The 15,909-nt window shown below is 39.1% G+C and overlaps 1 protein-coding gene across 1 annotated transcript in view; it reads left to right on the top strand.

Annotated features, from left to right (window-relative positions):
• The window catches only part of EIF2B3 (eukaryotic translation initiation factor 2B subunit gamma), a 98,767-nt gene that overhangs the window by 16,942 nt on the left and 65,916 nt on the right, over positions 1-15,909 (top strand). The window contains exons 3-4 of the mRNA XM_066192712.1: positions 3,771-3,930; positions 9,325-9,436. Of these exons, the coding sequence (XP_066048809.1) occupies positions 3,771-3,930; positions 9,325-9,436 (272 nt within the window). The remainder of the gene's footprint in view (positions 1-3,770; positions 3,931-9,324; positions 9,437-15,909) is intronic.

Below are 15,909 nucleotides of genomic sequence, written 5' to 3'. Positions count from 1 at the left end.
TTTTATGTTACACTGTTTTATTTATCCGGATCAAGTATTTAACTTATTTCATACCTGACCATTTCACAGTTCATAACATTTGATGTTGAAGTGCTGTTAGCCAGTGTTAGAAAAGTAGAGTGGAGATTTGAGGACCTTAGTGCCATGTTTTCATACTTTACTTAACTGAATACTCTGTATTCAGGGATGGTTGGACTGTAAGCCCAGAGCTCCAATAATTTATGAAGTCAGTGGGGATGCAAAAGGATCTTCTTGAAACTCGGATCTTAAGTGAGGTGGTCTCTGCGGAATCCCACTTTTCTCGACTGGTCAGTAGCCTAGTCTCAGTTCTTCGTTTGAGTGAGTGAATTGCAAATCTGAGGTTAAAAGGCATTGCTAAGGCCCAAGTTAATGCTTCCAAGGAGCATTATATTCTCCTTGTCTTTTCTGTGGCTCTTGTGATGCTCACAAAAACATGAGCTGTGCTACCAGCAGGGCGGGGCTGCTGTCCCTGTGAGTAGCAATAGTGTTTTCCTGTGTTCCTCAACCCAAAATCATTTGCTGTTCTCTTATGCTCGATGGTCTTTTCATCTGCTCTGTAGAGCAACTTCTGTGGTAGAGCCCTGGTCTGTAATGAGGGCTTCTCTTTGTCATAAAAGTAGTAGAGACAGAATGGCATGTGTCAAGTTTGGCAGAGCGGTAGAATACCTGATATTGCAAGTATTTGTTTCATGCTCCATCCATTAGATGGTCCTTCTTGATTTAAGACCCTTGCCTTGCCCTGCCTGTGGTTGTAATGCGTGTTGAGAGTGCATTTGTGTGTGCATTTTTTTTCCTTTGCAGTCGTTCTGCTTGAGGTGTGTGTTTGCTGGGGTTTTTTTTAATCAGTTCATGTTGATTCTTATCATCTGTTTGTATAATAGTTTGGGGTTGATGTAATCATTGTTACATGTATCTCATTAAGAGATGTGTGTGTACTTAGGTATTTGCATAATTCATGAAGTCAAGTATGTTCACATACCCCTTGTTTGCACGTGAGTGCATGTAGTAAGTGCGTGCTTCTCTCCTTTGTATCAGTGGCTCATTGGGAAAGGTGCACTGCATTTATTTGGCATGTATATAGGTAAAAAACCCAAAAGTTCTACCATTTATTTTCTTTCTTCTACACACACCCTGAAAATGTAAAGAAAAACACACACTTCTGCTAAGGTTCTAGGATAGTTTATTTTTTCATTCAGCCATTAGTTTATTCGTTCAGGAGTTGTACACTGGGAAAAAAAAAAAAGTGCATCCATTAGACAGTGAGGGCTTTATTTATGAGGGGGGTGGTGTTTCAAAGGGGAGGCTGTCAAGTCCCAAAAGAGCCTTTCATGGTGTATTCTCAGCGTGCTTCTGAGGCCACTGCTCTGCTCATCAGGAGGAGAGGCAGAAATGTGGGCTTTACAGAGCAACTGTGTGTTTCACTGGTCCCTGCGCTCACTGACGTTTATTTACATATTGGGAGAGTAAATGGGTAGAACAGATGGCAACCAGACATTTGGTGGTTCTGTTCCCATATGCTCCTCAGGGGTCTTGCATTCAGTTTTTGCAAAAAGCTTGTCCTATAGTGAGAAGAAAAAACCCAGGAGCCTGGTCAGAACTATGAAACACTTGTTGGGTTTTTGCATTAGTGACAGATTAAAGCATTTAGTGAAATGTGAAATAATTACAAGGTTTGTTTTACAAGTCCAGATAGTCATTGTTTAGTATAAGACTATTGGGGTGTCAGTCTCTCTCATTTTATTATTTCTTATTTTCACCACCGGAGTGAATGCATCTAGATTTGAAGCTGGCAATCTCTTCCTTCTATAAAGTGAGTTTGTAAAGTACAGGTCTATTTATGTGGGTCTTGAATACCTTTTGGCCTTTTCTGTAAACGTTGTAATTCATTCGTGCTCTTGTAAAAACAGAATATCTGAAAATTTTGCAGGATTTTCCAGGATATTTAATATGTGTTTCTTCACAGTTTACAGTTGTGAAGCGGGAGATTTGCTTCCACACCAAGCTGAAATTTTTTCTTATTTTCTTTGTACACCCTGGAATGTTGGAGCAGGGCTGCTCCAGAGTGCTGGGCAACTTGCTTTCGTGGTTTGGGTTGCTGGGGTTTTTTCCAAAGTGTGCATGTTGGGTTTTTTTAGAGAAGTGCTAATTAGAATACTTTTCTTGGGCAAAACTGTAATATAAAATACACATTTTGAAAATATGTTAGAAGGAATGATGCAAGTCAGGTTTTGAATGTGTAAAATTCTCAACCTGAAGATTGTTCCTTCCTGCAAAGCAGCCAGGTGTTTCTCAGTAAAGTGGGGAGAAGTCACATGAAAATGGAAGAGCTTGACCTTTTGCACAGCATGCCAAATCAGCAGCTCCAACAGTTTGTGGCATGATGAATTCCGACGCCTTATTGGTAAACACATGAAACTGCCCAGCAGTTATAGAAGAACCTGTCAAATAATGTAAATACCAGACCTCAGCTAATCTCAACTACAGTGTGGAATCTCCTAGTGTTAGATAAAGTCTGTAAAGCAAGCTTTTCTGTAATAAACCTTTCTGGAATGAGAGGTCAATCCTGAAGTAGTTTGCTTTTAACCAAGATAGTTTTCAAAAGTAAGAGTAGAATTACTAATCCATCCTCCATGGATTAAGTCAGGTTTTTCTAAGTATTGTCTAATGCTCTTCTCATTAAATACTGTCTTTTAAAAAGACAAAAATAGGCAGCCATGTCATACTACAGGGAGGCTTAGCATGGGAAATGGTAGCAGAGAAAGTGAAAATGGTAACTGTCAGGAAAGAAACACTGTCTTCTGGAGAGGCCTTTAGGAGGTTGAGCATTAACAAAAAGTGGAAATTTGCTACTTTTCTGTAGGCCATGCTGCACAAATATTATGTTAGGATTAGTTTAAATGAAGTTAATTGCTGAACTCATTGGTTTTTGGCAGCATATTCCACAACCCACGTGAAATACAGAATGTTTTTTCTAAATAAGAGTTTTTAGCTGGATTGTACTGATAGTGTACACCATTAATGAAGCTGCTGTGTCTTGCTCAATATGTGACAATGATCTTGTGATTTGTGCAGCAGTTCTCTTAAAAACTGTGTAAGGGACTTTGGAATCCTTCGAGATCAAAATTAAGTACAAGCCTCCTATTAAATAGTACCTAATGTCCTTTTTTTTTTTTTTTTCCTTGTAATATGGAGTATTGCTGATTTTAGGAAAGTATTTCTAAACTGAGGCCACCATCACAGTGCAATTACTGAGTAAATCACATCCTAGATAGTCTGGGTTTTTTTGTCCCCCAATAAAATAACATAGTTTAAATATCTTTTCCAGTGGTTTGTAGCCAGATGCAAAGTCAGCTAAAAAAGAGTTCTTCAGAAAGATTTCTTTTCTACATCATTATATAACTAAAAGTAGCTGTTGAAAATACTGTAGAATGTAGCTGTTGAAAATACTGCAGAATTTTTGTTGGTCTTGAAAGTCATGACTTCTGTGTCCTTAGGATCAGATGAAGACAATTTAGATGGTCACATATTCTTTATGGTCCAGAGCTGGATAAGCGTTAACCAAATAACAGTAACAGCAGGACTCAAGAAAAGAGCACTAGTAAAAACAAGGAGCTATTTTTGGCAATGGTAAATTAAAAAGAGAAAAAAGAAAACAAAGTGTGTATTTGTTTTTGAATCCTCAAATGCTAGTCCATATGTGGTAATTTGTACCTCTGAAAGGTTTGCTGGTTTTTTTCCTTCTTTGACAGACTGATGTCTTGGTGTTGAGCTGCGATCTGATCACAGATGTTGATTTATATAAAGTTGTGGACCTCTTTCGGACACATGATGCTACTCTCTCCATGTTGATGAAGAAAACTCATGAACCAACAGAAGTGGTACCAGGACAGAAAGGGAAAAAAAAGCCAGGTATGTAGGTAGGAATACATATTTATTAACAAATTGTAGAGAAACCACTGGTATGTATGATATGTTTAGTTATCAGTCCCAGAGCAAAAGAAATAAAAAAGGCACAGATACCCTTTTTTTCCTCAGATTCCCTAGTGAGGGTGTGACTTGGTTTTTTCCAGCTCAGAATTAAGTATTAGACTCATGTAATCTTGCAGGCTGTGATCCAAAGCTCACAAGAGTTAAGGGAAAAGCTCCAGGTGACTTCAGTGAGTTTTGGATGAAGCCCTGAATTTTTGTTACATATGAACATTAAAACCATTAGGTTTTTCAAGAGCACTAAGCATCAGCCAGATTATAGCTGGGAATTTTACACTGACTGTAGGGATCAGCACTAGGTGGGTAACAAACACTTCTAGAAATTCTTGTCTCTCATGGTATGTAGTGAATTACTCCTCTGAAATCACATCCAGGAGCCTTTTGCTAGGCAAAACTTCCACTGATTTCAAGGAGTTGATTAGATGCTTATCTTGTCCCTCTTACCATAATATCTTAGTTAATGCCTTGTAATCTTTAATGTATCTCCTCTCACAACACTGCTGTAAGGCAGAGCAGGGCTATTATACCCATTTTACTTATATGCTAAAAGTACTACAACACAGTTATTCCCACACCATACCTCTCATTTTCTTTTAATATCTGTTAAAATGCTGAGCCTTGATTACTGTCAGCATTGTGGGTCCTGGTCCTTGATTAAAGCTCAGAGGCATTACTGGAATACAAGTAAGAAAATGTAGCTTCAAACTTTCTGAGAGAGGAGTGAAATGCAAACCAACGGTTGTCTGAAAGTAGAGGAAATACATTTTTAAAAGAAAACTTCTTAGGCTCTGCATGAAGATTTTTCTGGAGATACGTGTAAGGTTAGTAGGGCTGAAAGGATTTAGTACTTGGACTCTCAAACAGCTCTAACTCCCCTGTTTTTGAAAAGGCAATCTAAGTGCTAATGGCACATAAAACATTGTCAAGAGCACTGCTACAGGGAAGAGTTGAGCATTCAGGAATTGTAAACTAATGAGTCTGTGGTTAAACATCAGAGAGCTGCCCAGCATGTGAGCTCTGAGCACACAGGGTGGGGGTGAGGAGGTTTGTGAGGATAAACAAGATTATCTGAAGACTCTTTGCAAATATAAACACATCAGACTGTACATGCATTCTTATTTTGCTTGTTTTTTTGTCTGTGTGCTTGACTTTGTAGCATAACTTTTCCTACATGACTTGTTAAAATTTGTGTGTGTTTTTTCAGATCTGTAAAAGACCAAACTTGAAAAGACTAAAATTCCATCAGGTAGAAGTATTTTATCACCCCTGGTGTTTTTCTGTGGGACTCAGTGCTAAGATCTCCCACCCAAAGCACCACTTGAGCTGCCTGCCATGGACAGCACTAGTGACATGTTTCCTGTGAACTGCCTGAGATAGGACATGAACCTCACCAGGCCTGTGTCAGTCATTTGTTGAAAGCAGGGGAGTGCCAAGACAGGAATTTTATGTTCTTCTCCGGGTTCTGGAGCAGGGAAGTACATTTTAGGGAGCACCAGACCCTCCTGGCTTTCATTCCTACTTGACTAAATACACCCTATTGCTGTCAACATTACTTTATCTCATCCGTCTTTCTTTTCCTATGCTGGCTTCTTGCTGCCACCAGCCTCCATTCTTGTTCTCTTTCCTTAGTTTCCTTCCTCAAGGATCCTTGTCAAGAGCCTGGCTTTTCTTTGTCATATGTTACTCTTTTCTTTCACTGCCAGTTCCGTCTTTGGTTCCATTTCTGTCTTCTCATCTTCTTCTGATTCATTTATCTGCCTATAGTCACCTGTTCTCTTCTGATTCCTGTCCTATCTAGTGTCCTTATACAGAGAGTCACAGTTTTCAGGGGTCGCTTTCTCTCCCTTCCAGCCTGTCTTGTAGAATCCTTGTTTGTGTGATTTTTCTTTCCCTCACCCCTGTGAGTTTATGACTTTTATTTCCTTGTAAAAAGTAGACTGCAAAAAGACAACAGATTAAACTCTCCCCTGGAACAGTTATCGCAGTGTGGCTGTGGAGCCTTGTGGCTTGTGTGCTTTGCTTGTACCACCTGATGGTACAGAAAACCTTACATAGCACCTGCTATTTGATCAGTTCTAGGAGCTGAGGAATTGGAACAATCTATCCTTAAGAATAAAATATGCAGAAACTTTTGCAGTGAAAATAGAAGGCTAGAGAAGAATACCGCATGTGAACCTGCAGTTTTTCAAAGATTGATTAGAGCTTTTTAAGAGAAGGGACACCAGACCATTTCTGCTTACGCTAAACCCTTTTTTCCTTAGCTTTAGAACCAACTGAGTGGTTTTTTGCTAAAGTTTTTCAAATGTTCCTCTTAAGCCAGGCACCTGGCATTGGAAATTTCATCCCAGTCAGCTTCACTTGGTGAAGCTTATAAGCACCTGAAGACAAGATATTAACATGGGATATGTTAGGCACTATTTCGTAGTAGGTGGCACTATTAGCTCCTTCTCTAAATTGTGACACGTACAGGTTTTTATGTACTTGGACTCTACTGTTCAAGTGTTTGTATTAGAAAATGGATCCCATGACAAGCCACTAGATTTATTTTTTCATTGTTTCTACAAAGCAATTAATTTTTTGAGAAGGATCAACAAGATTTTATTTCATATGTCATGGAATCTGATACAAACTTTTTGCTTTTGGGGTATTATTGAACATTCAAGAACTGTGATATAAAGAACAGTTCTTAATAATTTAATGAATTAAATGAATTGCATGTGTGTTAAATGCTGTAAATTCATCCTGATGGTTTCCTGCAGTGTTTGACTCAACTGCAAATTACAGAGTCAAGTTCACTGAGTTTTATATTTAGGGGATCATAATGATGATAATAATCTCATTGGCTTTTTAAATTGAGCAGAAAGAGCAATGGCAATAATAAAACACAACGTGAAAATGCTAGTCAGTGGCAGTAACCCAAATAAACAGAGTGTGTCAAGAATTCAGATACCCAGAATGGGGCTGTGTGCTTAAAGATGACCTGCAAGGGATTGAGTGGAAAACAGTGTCTGAACCTTTCTGTGTGTAATGAAAGGCAGAAAAGATGGGGATGATGACTCTTTCCTGCTTATTTTTCTTGTTTTGAAAGCAGCAAGCATGTCATCACTGGTATTCTCTGTGTTTACCAGAAGACCGCTTGGTGGTCTTGAAGGCTGCATCGTGTGAAATCCTCTCCATTTAATTCAAAGGGTGGGGAGACTGAGTCTTTAACAAAGGTGTCTTTTCCTCAAGTGTCAATTAATTATGATTGATTAAAAAACATTTTTAAAATATGACTGGAATTTATTTCTTTTTGTCACTAAAGTGCTTAACATTCTCTTGTGATGTCATGATTTCTTTAGATCATTAAAACCCTTAAAATTGATGGGGATCTAATTTGTAAGATAATGAATAAATTGCAATAGCAGTGTCAAGTCCTTATCTACTGTGAGGAGATCATCCTGCATTTCATTTTTATACTTCAAATGATTTTTTAAAATTATTGTCACTTTAACGCTTTTCTCATACTTCCTTGCAGGGATTTTGTGAACTAGTTATGTGTCTGCTCTTCCATTTATTTTTTCCCTGCTAAGTGATGCCAGTGGGATTTCAAACAGCACTCTTGTACCTCTGAGTAATTGATTTTAGTATATAAGTTTTGTCTTTTTTAAATTACTGAAGTAATGTTTATTATTGCCAGTATACAAGGAGAAACCTGACCTGGCACCTGCTACAAAAAATCCCACAGTGCACTCTCCTTGTTTCACTGTTTGTTTCTTACCTATCCACACAAGCAAGACTAACCGGATTGGTGTCAGTCATGGACTTGATCCTGCTCTCATCAAGTTGGTTTTTTTTCCCTTTTTCCTGTTGCATAGAGTTTTGCTGTAGCAGTGTAATATGTTACTGTAAGAAGAGCCAGGAGATGGGCAGGCAAGACCTGAACTTTTAGAGGAGTGTTGGTGCCTCGATGGAGAAAAGTCAGTTACTGTTGTATTTTCAGCCTGTCAGGAGACTCCAGTTAGGTGGCAGAGGTGAGAGTTCATTCACCCCTAATCTCAAACTTCACTGCCCTCCACAGAATGAAAATAGGCACTGCTTTCAAGACTTACTCTGAGTTTTTACAGCAAGTAAGCGTTATCGTAATTGCACTTATTTTATCACGGTGTTAGATGTTCTGGCCTATTTTTGTATTTCTTTGCTGTGTAATGAATTTCTGAGAAGGGTTGGGGGGTTTTCTGAAGAGGCTGTGCTTGATCACTTGGATCAAAGATCGCATTGGAGAACTTTCAACAGCTGCATTGATTTGACTGTTTCAACCATAGTTATTACTGTGGTAACAGTATAAGTAAAACAAGGGATGGGCCTGAACTGGGAAAAATAAAGTTCATAGTTTGTCTGAAAAAGATCTTAGAGAATTAGCTACTTCTGGGATATGTTGTTACTCCAGTATGGTTAAAGGCACAGAACTTAGGAGATCAAAGATGTGCCAGTTTGGCCCAAAATAATAGTATTTATTGGGAGAAAAAAGACTTTTGTTAAAACTGTGCTCTGGCTTTACTTGTACAGCTTGTGTCTGTAAAGATCAGTATATGGCTGCCACCACTGTATTCAGATGTTGTGGAAAACTGTTGAAAAATCAATGCTTTAAGTTTCAGTAGTCCAGAGTCCCTGCTGATGCATGGTCACTGATTGCAGGAGATACGGACTGCCACAATAATACATGTGAGTGTTAGGTATTCTCTTGGTGGACAATTCTATAAAAAGATATTTAAACCAAGTTAACCCACCCAGAAACATCCATGGTAGAAGTCGTAGAATCTATCCTTTTATGTGTGTTTGTGATTTACATGTTGATATTTGTCTAAAATAGATGAGTTGCAAAATACTTAGGTCTTAACTGAAATCATAATCCTCTCCAGACCCCCTAATTCTAATTTGGAGTGACATTATGAGAAGAAGCAGTTGGATTTGAAGAACTTGCTGCTTGCCTCGAGTTTGTTGTTGTTTTAATTCAGGTAGCAGGGATTTTTATTAAAAAAAAAAAAACAGGAAAGCACAGCTCAAAATTGAGTGTTGCATGTCAGGACCTGTTATTGGCATCTTCATGAAAAGGGTGCAAAAGCCTTTCAGGACCAGTGTTTTGAATGCCATGGTATATACCAGCTATCCCAACTGACAAGAAGTTGAAAAAGTTATCAACAATATTTATTAAATTCATGGATTTGCTGGGATAGTCATATTTCATATTTGGGGGGTGGTTGGTGATCCCATTTGTCTTTCCAGCCTGCATTAAAATGGAGTTATATAACGATTGTCTTTGATTTTCTACTTCAGTGGAGCAGCGCGACTTCATTGGAGTGGATGACACAGGAAAAAGATTGCTCTTCATGGCTAATGAAGCTGACTTGGATGAAGAACTTGTCATTAAAAGATCCATCCTTCAGAAGTAAGCTCATGGGTCCTTGTAATAGAAACCAAACTTGGGATAAAATAAGTGTGTAGTAGGAAAGATGGCTAAAGAGAAAGTAGGATGAGAAGGGAAGAAGAAAAGCCGCTTTTGCAATATTCAGGGAGCAGTATTTTATTATTTGCTACATCACTGGAACCAATTGATAGGCTTCTCTTATAACTTTATTAGGAAGATATCCAGGGAAGGAAAAGGAATGCATGAAAGGGTAACTCTTTTTGAAATGAAATCTATACTGCAATAGGTTAGATACAGTTTAGATTCAGAGATTGTGAAGTGTTAGACCTATGTCCATGAATTAAATGCTAGTCTTATTGGCTGAGTTCATCTTGCGTGGATTTGCAGAGTATCCATGAGAGGCTCTCAGAATTTCATGACCCTCTTACACATTTAAGGCACAAAATCTCAGCTGTCTTTCCATGCCCCAAAAGATTCATTAGAGAAACCATGCTATATCCACCATTAAACTTCATTGAGGACTTGGATGAATTTATCAAATATGCCAGACAAGCTGAGCTTCCTGCACAGTGTAATTCATACCCATTAGTAGGAGAAGGAAAGATGCCTTTTACTTTATGCTCTCCAGTACAGTGATTTTAGTTTTCGCAGGCACACATTGTGTGATGTGTTCTTTGCAAAGCTGTGTTGGCTCCTTGAGAGGCCAACGTTTGTAGTCTGTCCCAGGCTGACAGTCAGACTTCACCTCAGTGAGATGAGACACCTGTGGAACAGCCATTTGAGAGCTGGGAATTCATCCATGTGGACCTATTAAGTCAAGGATATGGACATCTGGGGTCTGCTCTCAGATAAATCTCTGCTGTGAAAATGCCTCTGGTGTGTGCTGTAGGCCACAGCTCAGTGTAATCTTTCCTTGAACATCCCGCTGCCAGATGTGAGGGAGATGCTCTGTGCCCATGGAAAGATGACACGTCCTCTGCTGGAGTTTAAGGGTTATCCTAGAAGGAAGGTGATGAAGACTGGGCCCTGTTAACTGTTGTAATGGAAGGAGCCTGTCCCAGCATGTTTCCACTGGCTTTCTCCTGGGCTTATCTTGGGCATGGCAGGGACCAAGCTGCAGGCAAACCTTCTGTACATACACAGCAGCTGATCTGCATAGAGTAGGAAATTCATCACTGGTGCATTCTGTGGGTTTGTGCACATGAAGACTAATAGATCTATCTTGGGCTAGGGGAGGAATATTTTATCTGCTGTTAGTGACAAGCTTGCCTTTATGGCTTCCTCCTGGCACTAGAGGGTGGCTGTGGTATAATGACTTAGAAATTGGTGTAACATATGTGATCTTAGTTGACCCCTGATTTTACAGGTTCATCTAACCAGAGGGTTCTCATTCCTATAGCTAAATTAATCAGGCTTTATCCTGCAGGCTAAACTTTGCCCTCAGTAGCACCTGTTCAGTTACATTGTCTTCAGTAGATCTTGAGCATAACTGTTTGGGATTTGGTAAATGGAGTGTTGATGATATACAGATGGGATAAAAATCTGTCTCCCTGTCTTTCTTACACGCACAGCTATGAAAGCGAATGTAAAGTGTTAGCCACCCTCCAAGTGAAGCCCAGAGATGCTAGGATAACGTAGAAGAACAAAAAGAGAACTGCTAAGTATTAAAAAGAATAAAAAGAAAAAATAAAAAAGATGTTTTGAAGCATCAAGCAGAAGTATTGGGCCAGTATCCACCTGGGCAAGTCTCTGACATATGAAACTGCCAACTGTCAGTGTTGGTGCACTCTCTCTGTCCTACAGCTGCCATCTTCGGGAAGCTCTGAGGGAAGCAAAATATATATGGAAATTATCGAGTAATTTCATTTCAGGCAAATCCAGGGTAGCAACAACTGTGGGAGCTCTAGGAAGACAAAATGTTGGCAGCAAATGGTGTTTTAACCAGTGAATTGTCTAGACCTGCTCAACTCCTGATTTTCTCATGTGAGAAACAAAAGCAATGCTTGAAACAATCTTTGAAGTCTTTTTTTAATACATCATAGTAAAGAAAGAGGGAAAAAAAAAAAGGCAAGCCCAATTTCATTTTCTTCATGGATCACTTGACATGACTGACTTTCAGCTGCCATGTTGGCTGTTTCTTGATCTCTGGACTTTGTTTTGATGAAATAACAGACTTTGTGGCAAGATGGTGGGAGAATTTCCAGCACACTCATTTGTTCCTCTGTAAAATACAATAGACATCTTGAGGGTGTTGCTTTTGTTTGTTTTGCTTTTAATGGTCCCTTTGAAGGGCTATAGTGGTCTCCGTTACATGAACTCTAGAACTCCTCCAGTGCTTGTTTTGTTCTTCAGATCCTTTTTCTTTTTCCTCTCTTTTTAAGGAGGGGAGTGGAAGGAGGGACAGGGAGGGAGTGGTGAAAGGAATGGGAAGAAGGAAGATGAGCTTTTCTTTAAAGCTAGGAATCTTGTTACTGGTAAAAATCTAAACCCCATACAGAAATGGTTCAAAGGCCCTTTGGCTCCCCCTCCTCACAGGAGGGAAGTTGTGTTGACAAAACACGCAAAACTGTAGAACGCTAATTTAAATCCTTTAAGTAAAACCTTTTTTCCTGACCTTTGCCTTCTTCCTATCATTGGATTTCATGCTCTTCATTTTCCTGCCATAAAAGAGCAGCTGGTGAGGAGGGACAAGGGAAAACACACATTCTCCTGAGTACCTTTTGAGTATTAAATATTTATTTGCTCTTGACTCGGTGTTTTGCAGTTATGGAAGTGTTACAGAATGAAACATTTTAGTGGAATTTCTAAGCTCATGGTGTTACCTGTTATTCTCTTTCTCAGTTTGGTTAGGATTTCTTTTCCAGATTTGTTGTTTTGATTTGTGTTGTGGTTTTGTAAGTCATAGATAGCCATTCTGGGTTTGGGATTGCATCTCCTTGTTACACCATGGAAAGGAGTCTGGATTTTGCTCCAGAGCAACTCTGGCAAAGCTTTCAGCTCGGCGGGTAAAATTATCTTTTATTTTCCCTGTGCTGTTAATCACCCTGATGACAAGTCCCACAGGTAGCATCCTCCCTCAGTAAACAAGTGGAAAACAATATCAAATACATCTATTCAGGCACGTTTTGGAGTGCAACAGGCTGAGCCAAAAGACAAATTTATTGGTGGTGCCTAGAGAGACTAGTGCTGCTGGGGAAAGCATTTTCAAGGAAATGGTTCCCTGTTTGGGTAATGAGAGCTTATAAAAAGCCATGAACAGCCTGTGCATGTCATTCACTTTGGCAAATAGCTGCAAGATGAGATACTAGAATGAAAAAAATACAGTTTAGGGATGTTTCAGAGCCCTTTGAAGAGAAAAAAAATAAAGTTATGTGCTCATCCCTGGAGCCTGGTTTTGCCAGTGACATCTCTCTGACTTGGGTCTTGACAGGATGAAGGAGTGAGGAAATGATGAGAATTCCATAGCTGCTGCCTCTGCTTTGGGAGGGGGCAAAGGTATTTGTTTTCAAAGCACGATTACAATGGACAGGGAGCTTTTTGCTCCACCTCTAATATTTATGGTCATGCAAAGTGAAACAGTAAAAGACACCTGTTGGAGCAGGTCTAAATTTGGAGCATTTCCTTTTAAGATCTTGTGGGCTGTGTAGGGGTGAGTTCAGCCTTCGTGGGTGTTCTGTCTGCACAGATGCAGGTGCAGGGCTTCTCCTAGAGAATGTGTTAATAAATCACCATGACAATTCCAGCTACTTATTACCTCATGTGCTTCAGACAGAAAGGAATACCTCATCTATAAATATATATAATACTAACATTAGTAACCTTGAAGTAACAATGCAGATCTGTTTTTAAGGTAATTTAATAAAAGCAAGGGGTAAGATTGGGGAGTTTTTTCTTCCTTTTCTGCTTGTATCATGAGAGTAAAAACGAATGATTTAGTGTAATTTCAAAAGTCTGCATTGCCAAGTGGGTAGGTAATGGGAGCTCAGAAACAGCTTTGATACACTTGGTTTCTTTCTGTTGCCTTGGGATATTGTCCTTTTTTTTTTTTTTCCTTGCTGATACTTCGTTTTAAATAAGTGGATCATATATAAACACGCTGCAGCTTCCTTAATGTTTCTGCTCTTTAACTCCATTGTTCTTGGGAAATTGGCATCTCTGAAATACTCTGCTGCTCCTAGGGTGGTTCTTTTTTTCTTTTAAAATCTATTTCCTTTAGAAAAGCTGGGAATGACACTGGTATAGGCAGATGCTCTACAATGTGAAGCATCCTAAACTAGATCATGGGCAGATGTCTTGCACCAGATCCAGCTGTGCTGGTGAAGGGGGCCACCACCAAGGATTATGCCCAGCTGGACATAAAATTGAGTACTCCATAAGCCACATGTATCAAAAATAGCTTCATGACTTCTGATAGATTAAACAGCAATACTTCGATAACTTGGTTCTGTTTATTTTGTGTATTTGGGAGATGTCCCCACAAGCTGTGCCACTGGCAGTGAACTGGGGCATGCAGTAATGCAGCTCAATAAGAAAATCCTGAGGAGCAGTTCAGGACTGACCGGGGAGCAAAAACTCTTTGCTGGTCTCAGCTATGTACGCAGTGAATACACGTCCTAGCTTTGGAGGTGGTCTTCTCTTTGAAAAACCAAGAGTTTTCACTACTACCAAATTTTCTAAGTTTCCTTTGCATTCGAGTGGTATTTTGAGAAATACTGTAGAAAGTTGTAGGACATAACTTCTTTTCTGTAAAATACGACCTCTGTAGAGTGATGTGTTTTCTGTTGATCCAAATCTGCTCTTTCAATTAGTCCAGGTCTGTTCTTCTCACAAATAAAAATAAAATTTTCTGACTAGCATCCAGGAAATAAATGAGGTTCTTTCTGGCTCCTCTATCAAAAAATAGAAATTGTATGTGTTGATTTAGGTAATAATCCTTTTACAGATGCACAAGCCAGAAAAGAATCTGGTTCCCCTTCCCAGAATTGAATTGGTTTCTCAGTACTAATAAGAATTTAGAAAGCTGTAAAAAGTTGTTTTAGCCAGTAAAGCAAGCAGATCTGACTGAATTCAAAACAGGGGAACTAAGTCTATTGAATAAAAGGGTGTGACTTTTACACACTAACTTCTCAAACTATAACCACACTTTAAAAATGTTGATGTAGCTTTAATCATATTTCTTTAGAAAAGAGGATTTTGCTGAACATTTCAGAAAAAGATGTCGACCCAAGAGTTGTTGTTGTTTAAGACATGAGTTTGGAGTAGATGTTCTCAGGATGCCCTGAGTAGGTTCTGCATGCCTATTTAGTTTCTCAGCTCACTAAGACTAGCTGCTGTAGCTAAAAGGTATTAATTTTCTTGGAAAGTTTGCCTTTTTTATTATGCATTTAAACTTTGCTCAACTTGTTCTCCTTTTTCTGTAAATTTGTTGGGGACGAGTGTAGCATTTAACTTCAGAAATTGAGTATTTTTAAAATTACTTACTATTTCTAAAATCAGTGTAGCCAAGTATAACAAAAACTCTTTAATTTTGTGCTTTTATATGTTACACTTATACAGTAAATATGAGCATAGTGTAAAAGCAGTTAGTGAGACATTGACTTCATATTTTAAAGGATACAGTGCTATTACTGGTTTTAATACTGTTGCTTCCACAGGATTTTATTGTTTTGCTGCTGCCATGTTATTTTATTCATATGTTGGCGGGGGGTTGAAAGGAAGGTACAGCATTTCCAGGTCCTATTTATAAAAGAAAGGTCATGCTGTGTCTTGACAGCTTGTGCAGGTAAGAGGTCATGAATCTCAGAATCTGGAATGTTAGCAGAAGCTTCTATTGAATGTAGTAATAGAAAGGCTTATTGTCAATGGCTTTCATTTCACTGCAAGATTCTGGCCAGTGTTCTAGTACACATAAGGCTAAAAGCAGAAGAGAACTTGAGGCTAAGCATTTCGTTTCTGATCGGCAGTAAATGTATGTTGCATGGACTGTCATTAGTCATTTCTCTGTCTGTCTGCTGCGGTCTCAGACCAGCACTTAGCCTGTGATTCAGTTTTACTTTTCAGAGGTTTCGAAGGAGGAAGGGATGACTGTACTGCTTGGACACCCTCGAGTCCATGTGACTTGGTAAATGCAGTACTCTACATGAGTCATTCAGTCTGGACAACACTGAAGTTGAAGCTCATTGTTACCCTAAGCCAGGCTCAGGCCTTGAAAAGATGATAAATGGTCTGTTCATTTTAGAAAGACATCTTAATGCTTTAATACAGTTGCCACTGTGTACTTTTTAGCAAGTCTGTGAGTTACCTTATTTCACAGAGTTGATGAGGACGCACAGCCATAGTTCTTTTTGTGACATACTAACCCCAGTTGATCCAGATATAACCTGTATAGTCCAAAGTTCCTCTGGATGGTTTGCTTAGGGCAGAGACACAGAACGATCAATTGCTTGCTTTCAACATACATTTTCAGCCATAATGTGTATTCAGTGTAGCTGCCT

Source organism: Chamaea fasciata, unplaced genomic scaffold (assembly GCF_029207755.1).
Source record: "Chamaea fasciata isolate MVZ Bird 193981 ecotype frontalis unplaced genomic scaffold, bChaFas1.0.hap1 SCAF_10, whole genome shotgun sequence".
In the NCBI taxonomy this organism is placed as follows: Eukaryota; Metazoa; Chordata; class Aves; order Passeriformes; family Sylviidae; genus Chamaea; species Chamaea fasciata.
Note: the sequence above shows the minus strand (reverse complement) of the source record. Positions and strands in the feature narration are given on the sequence as shown.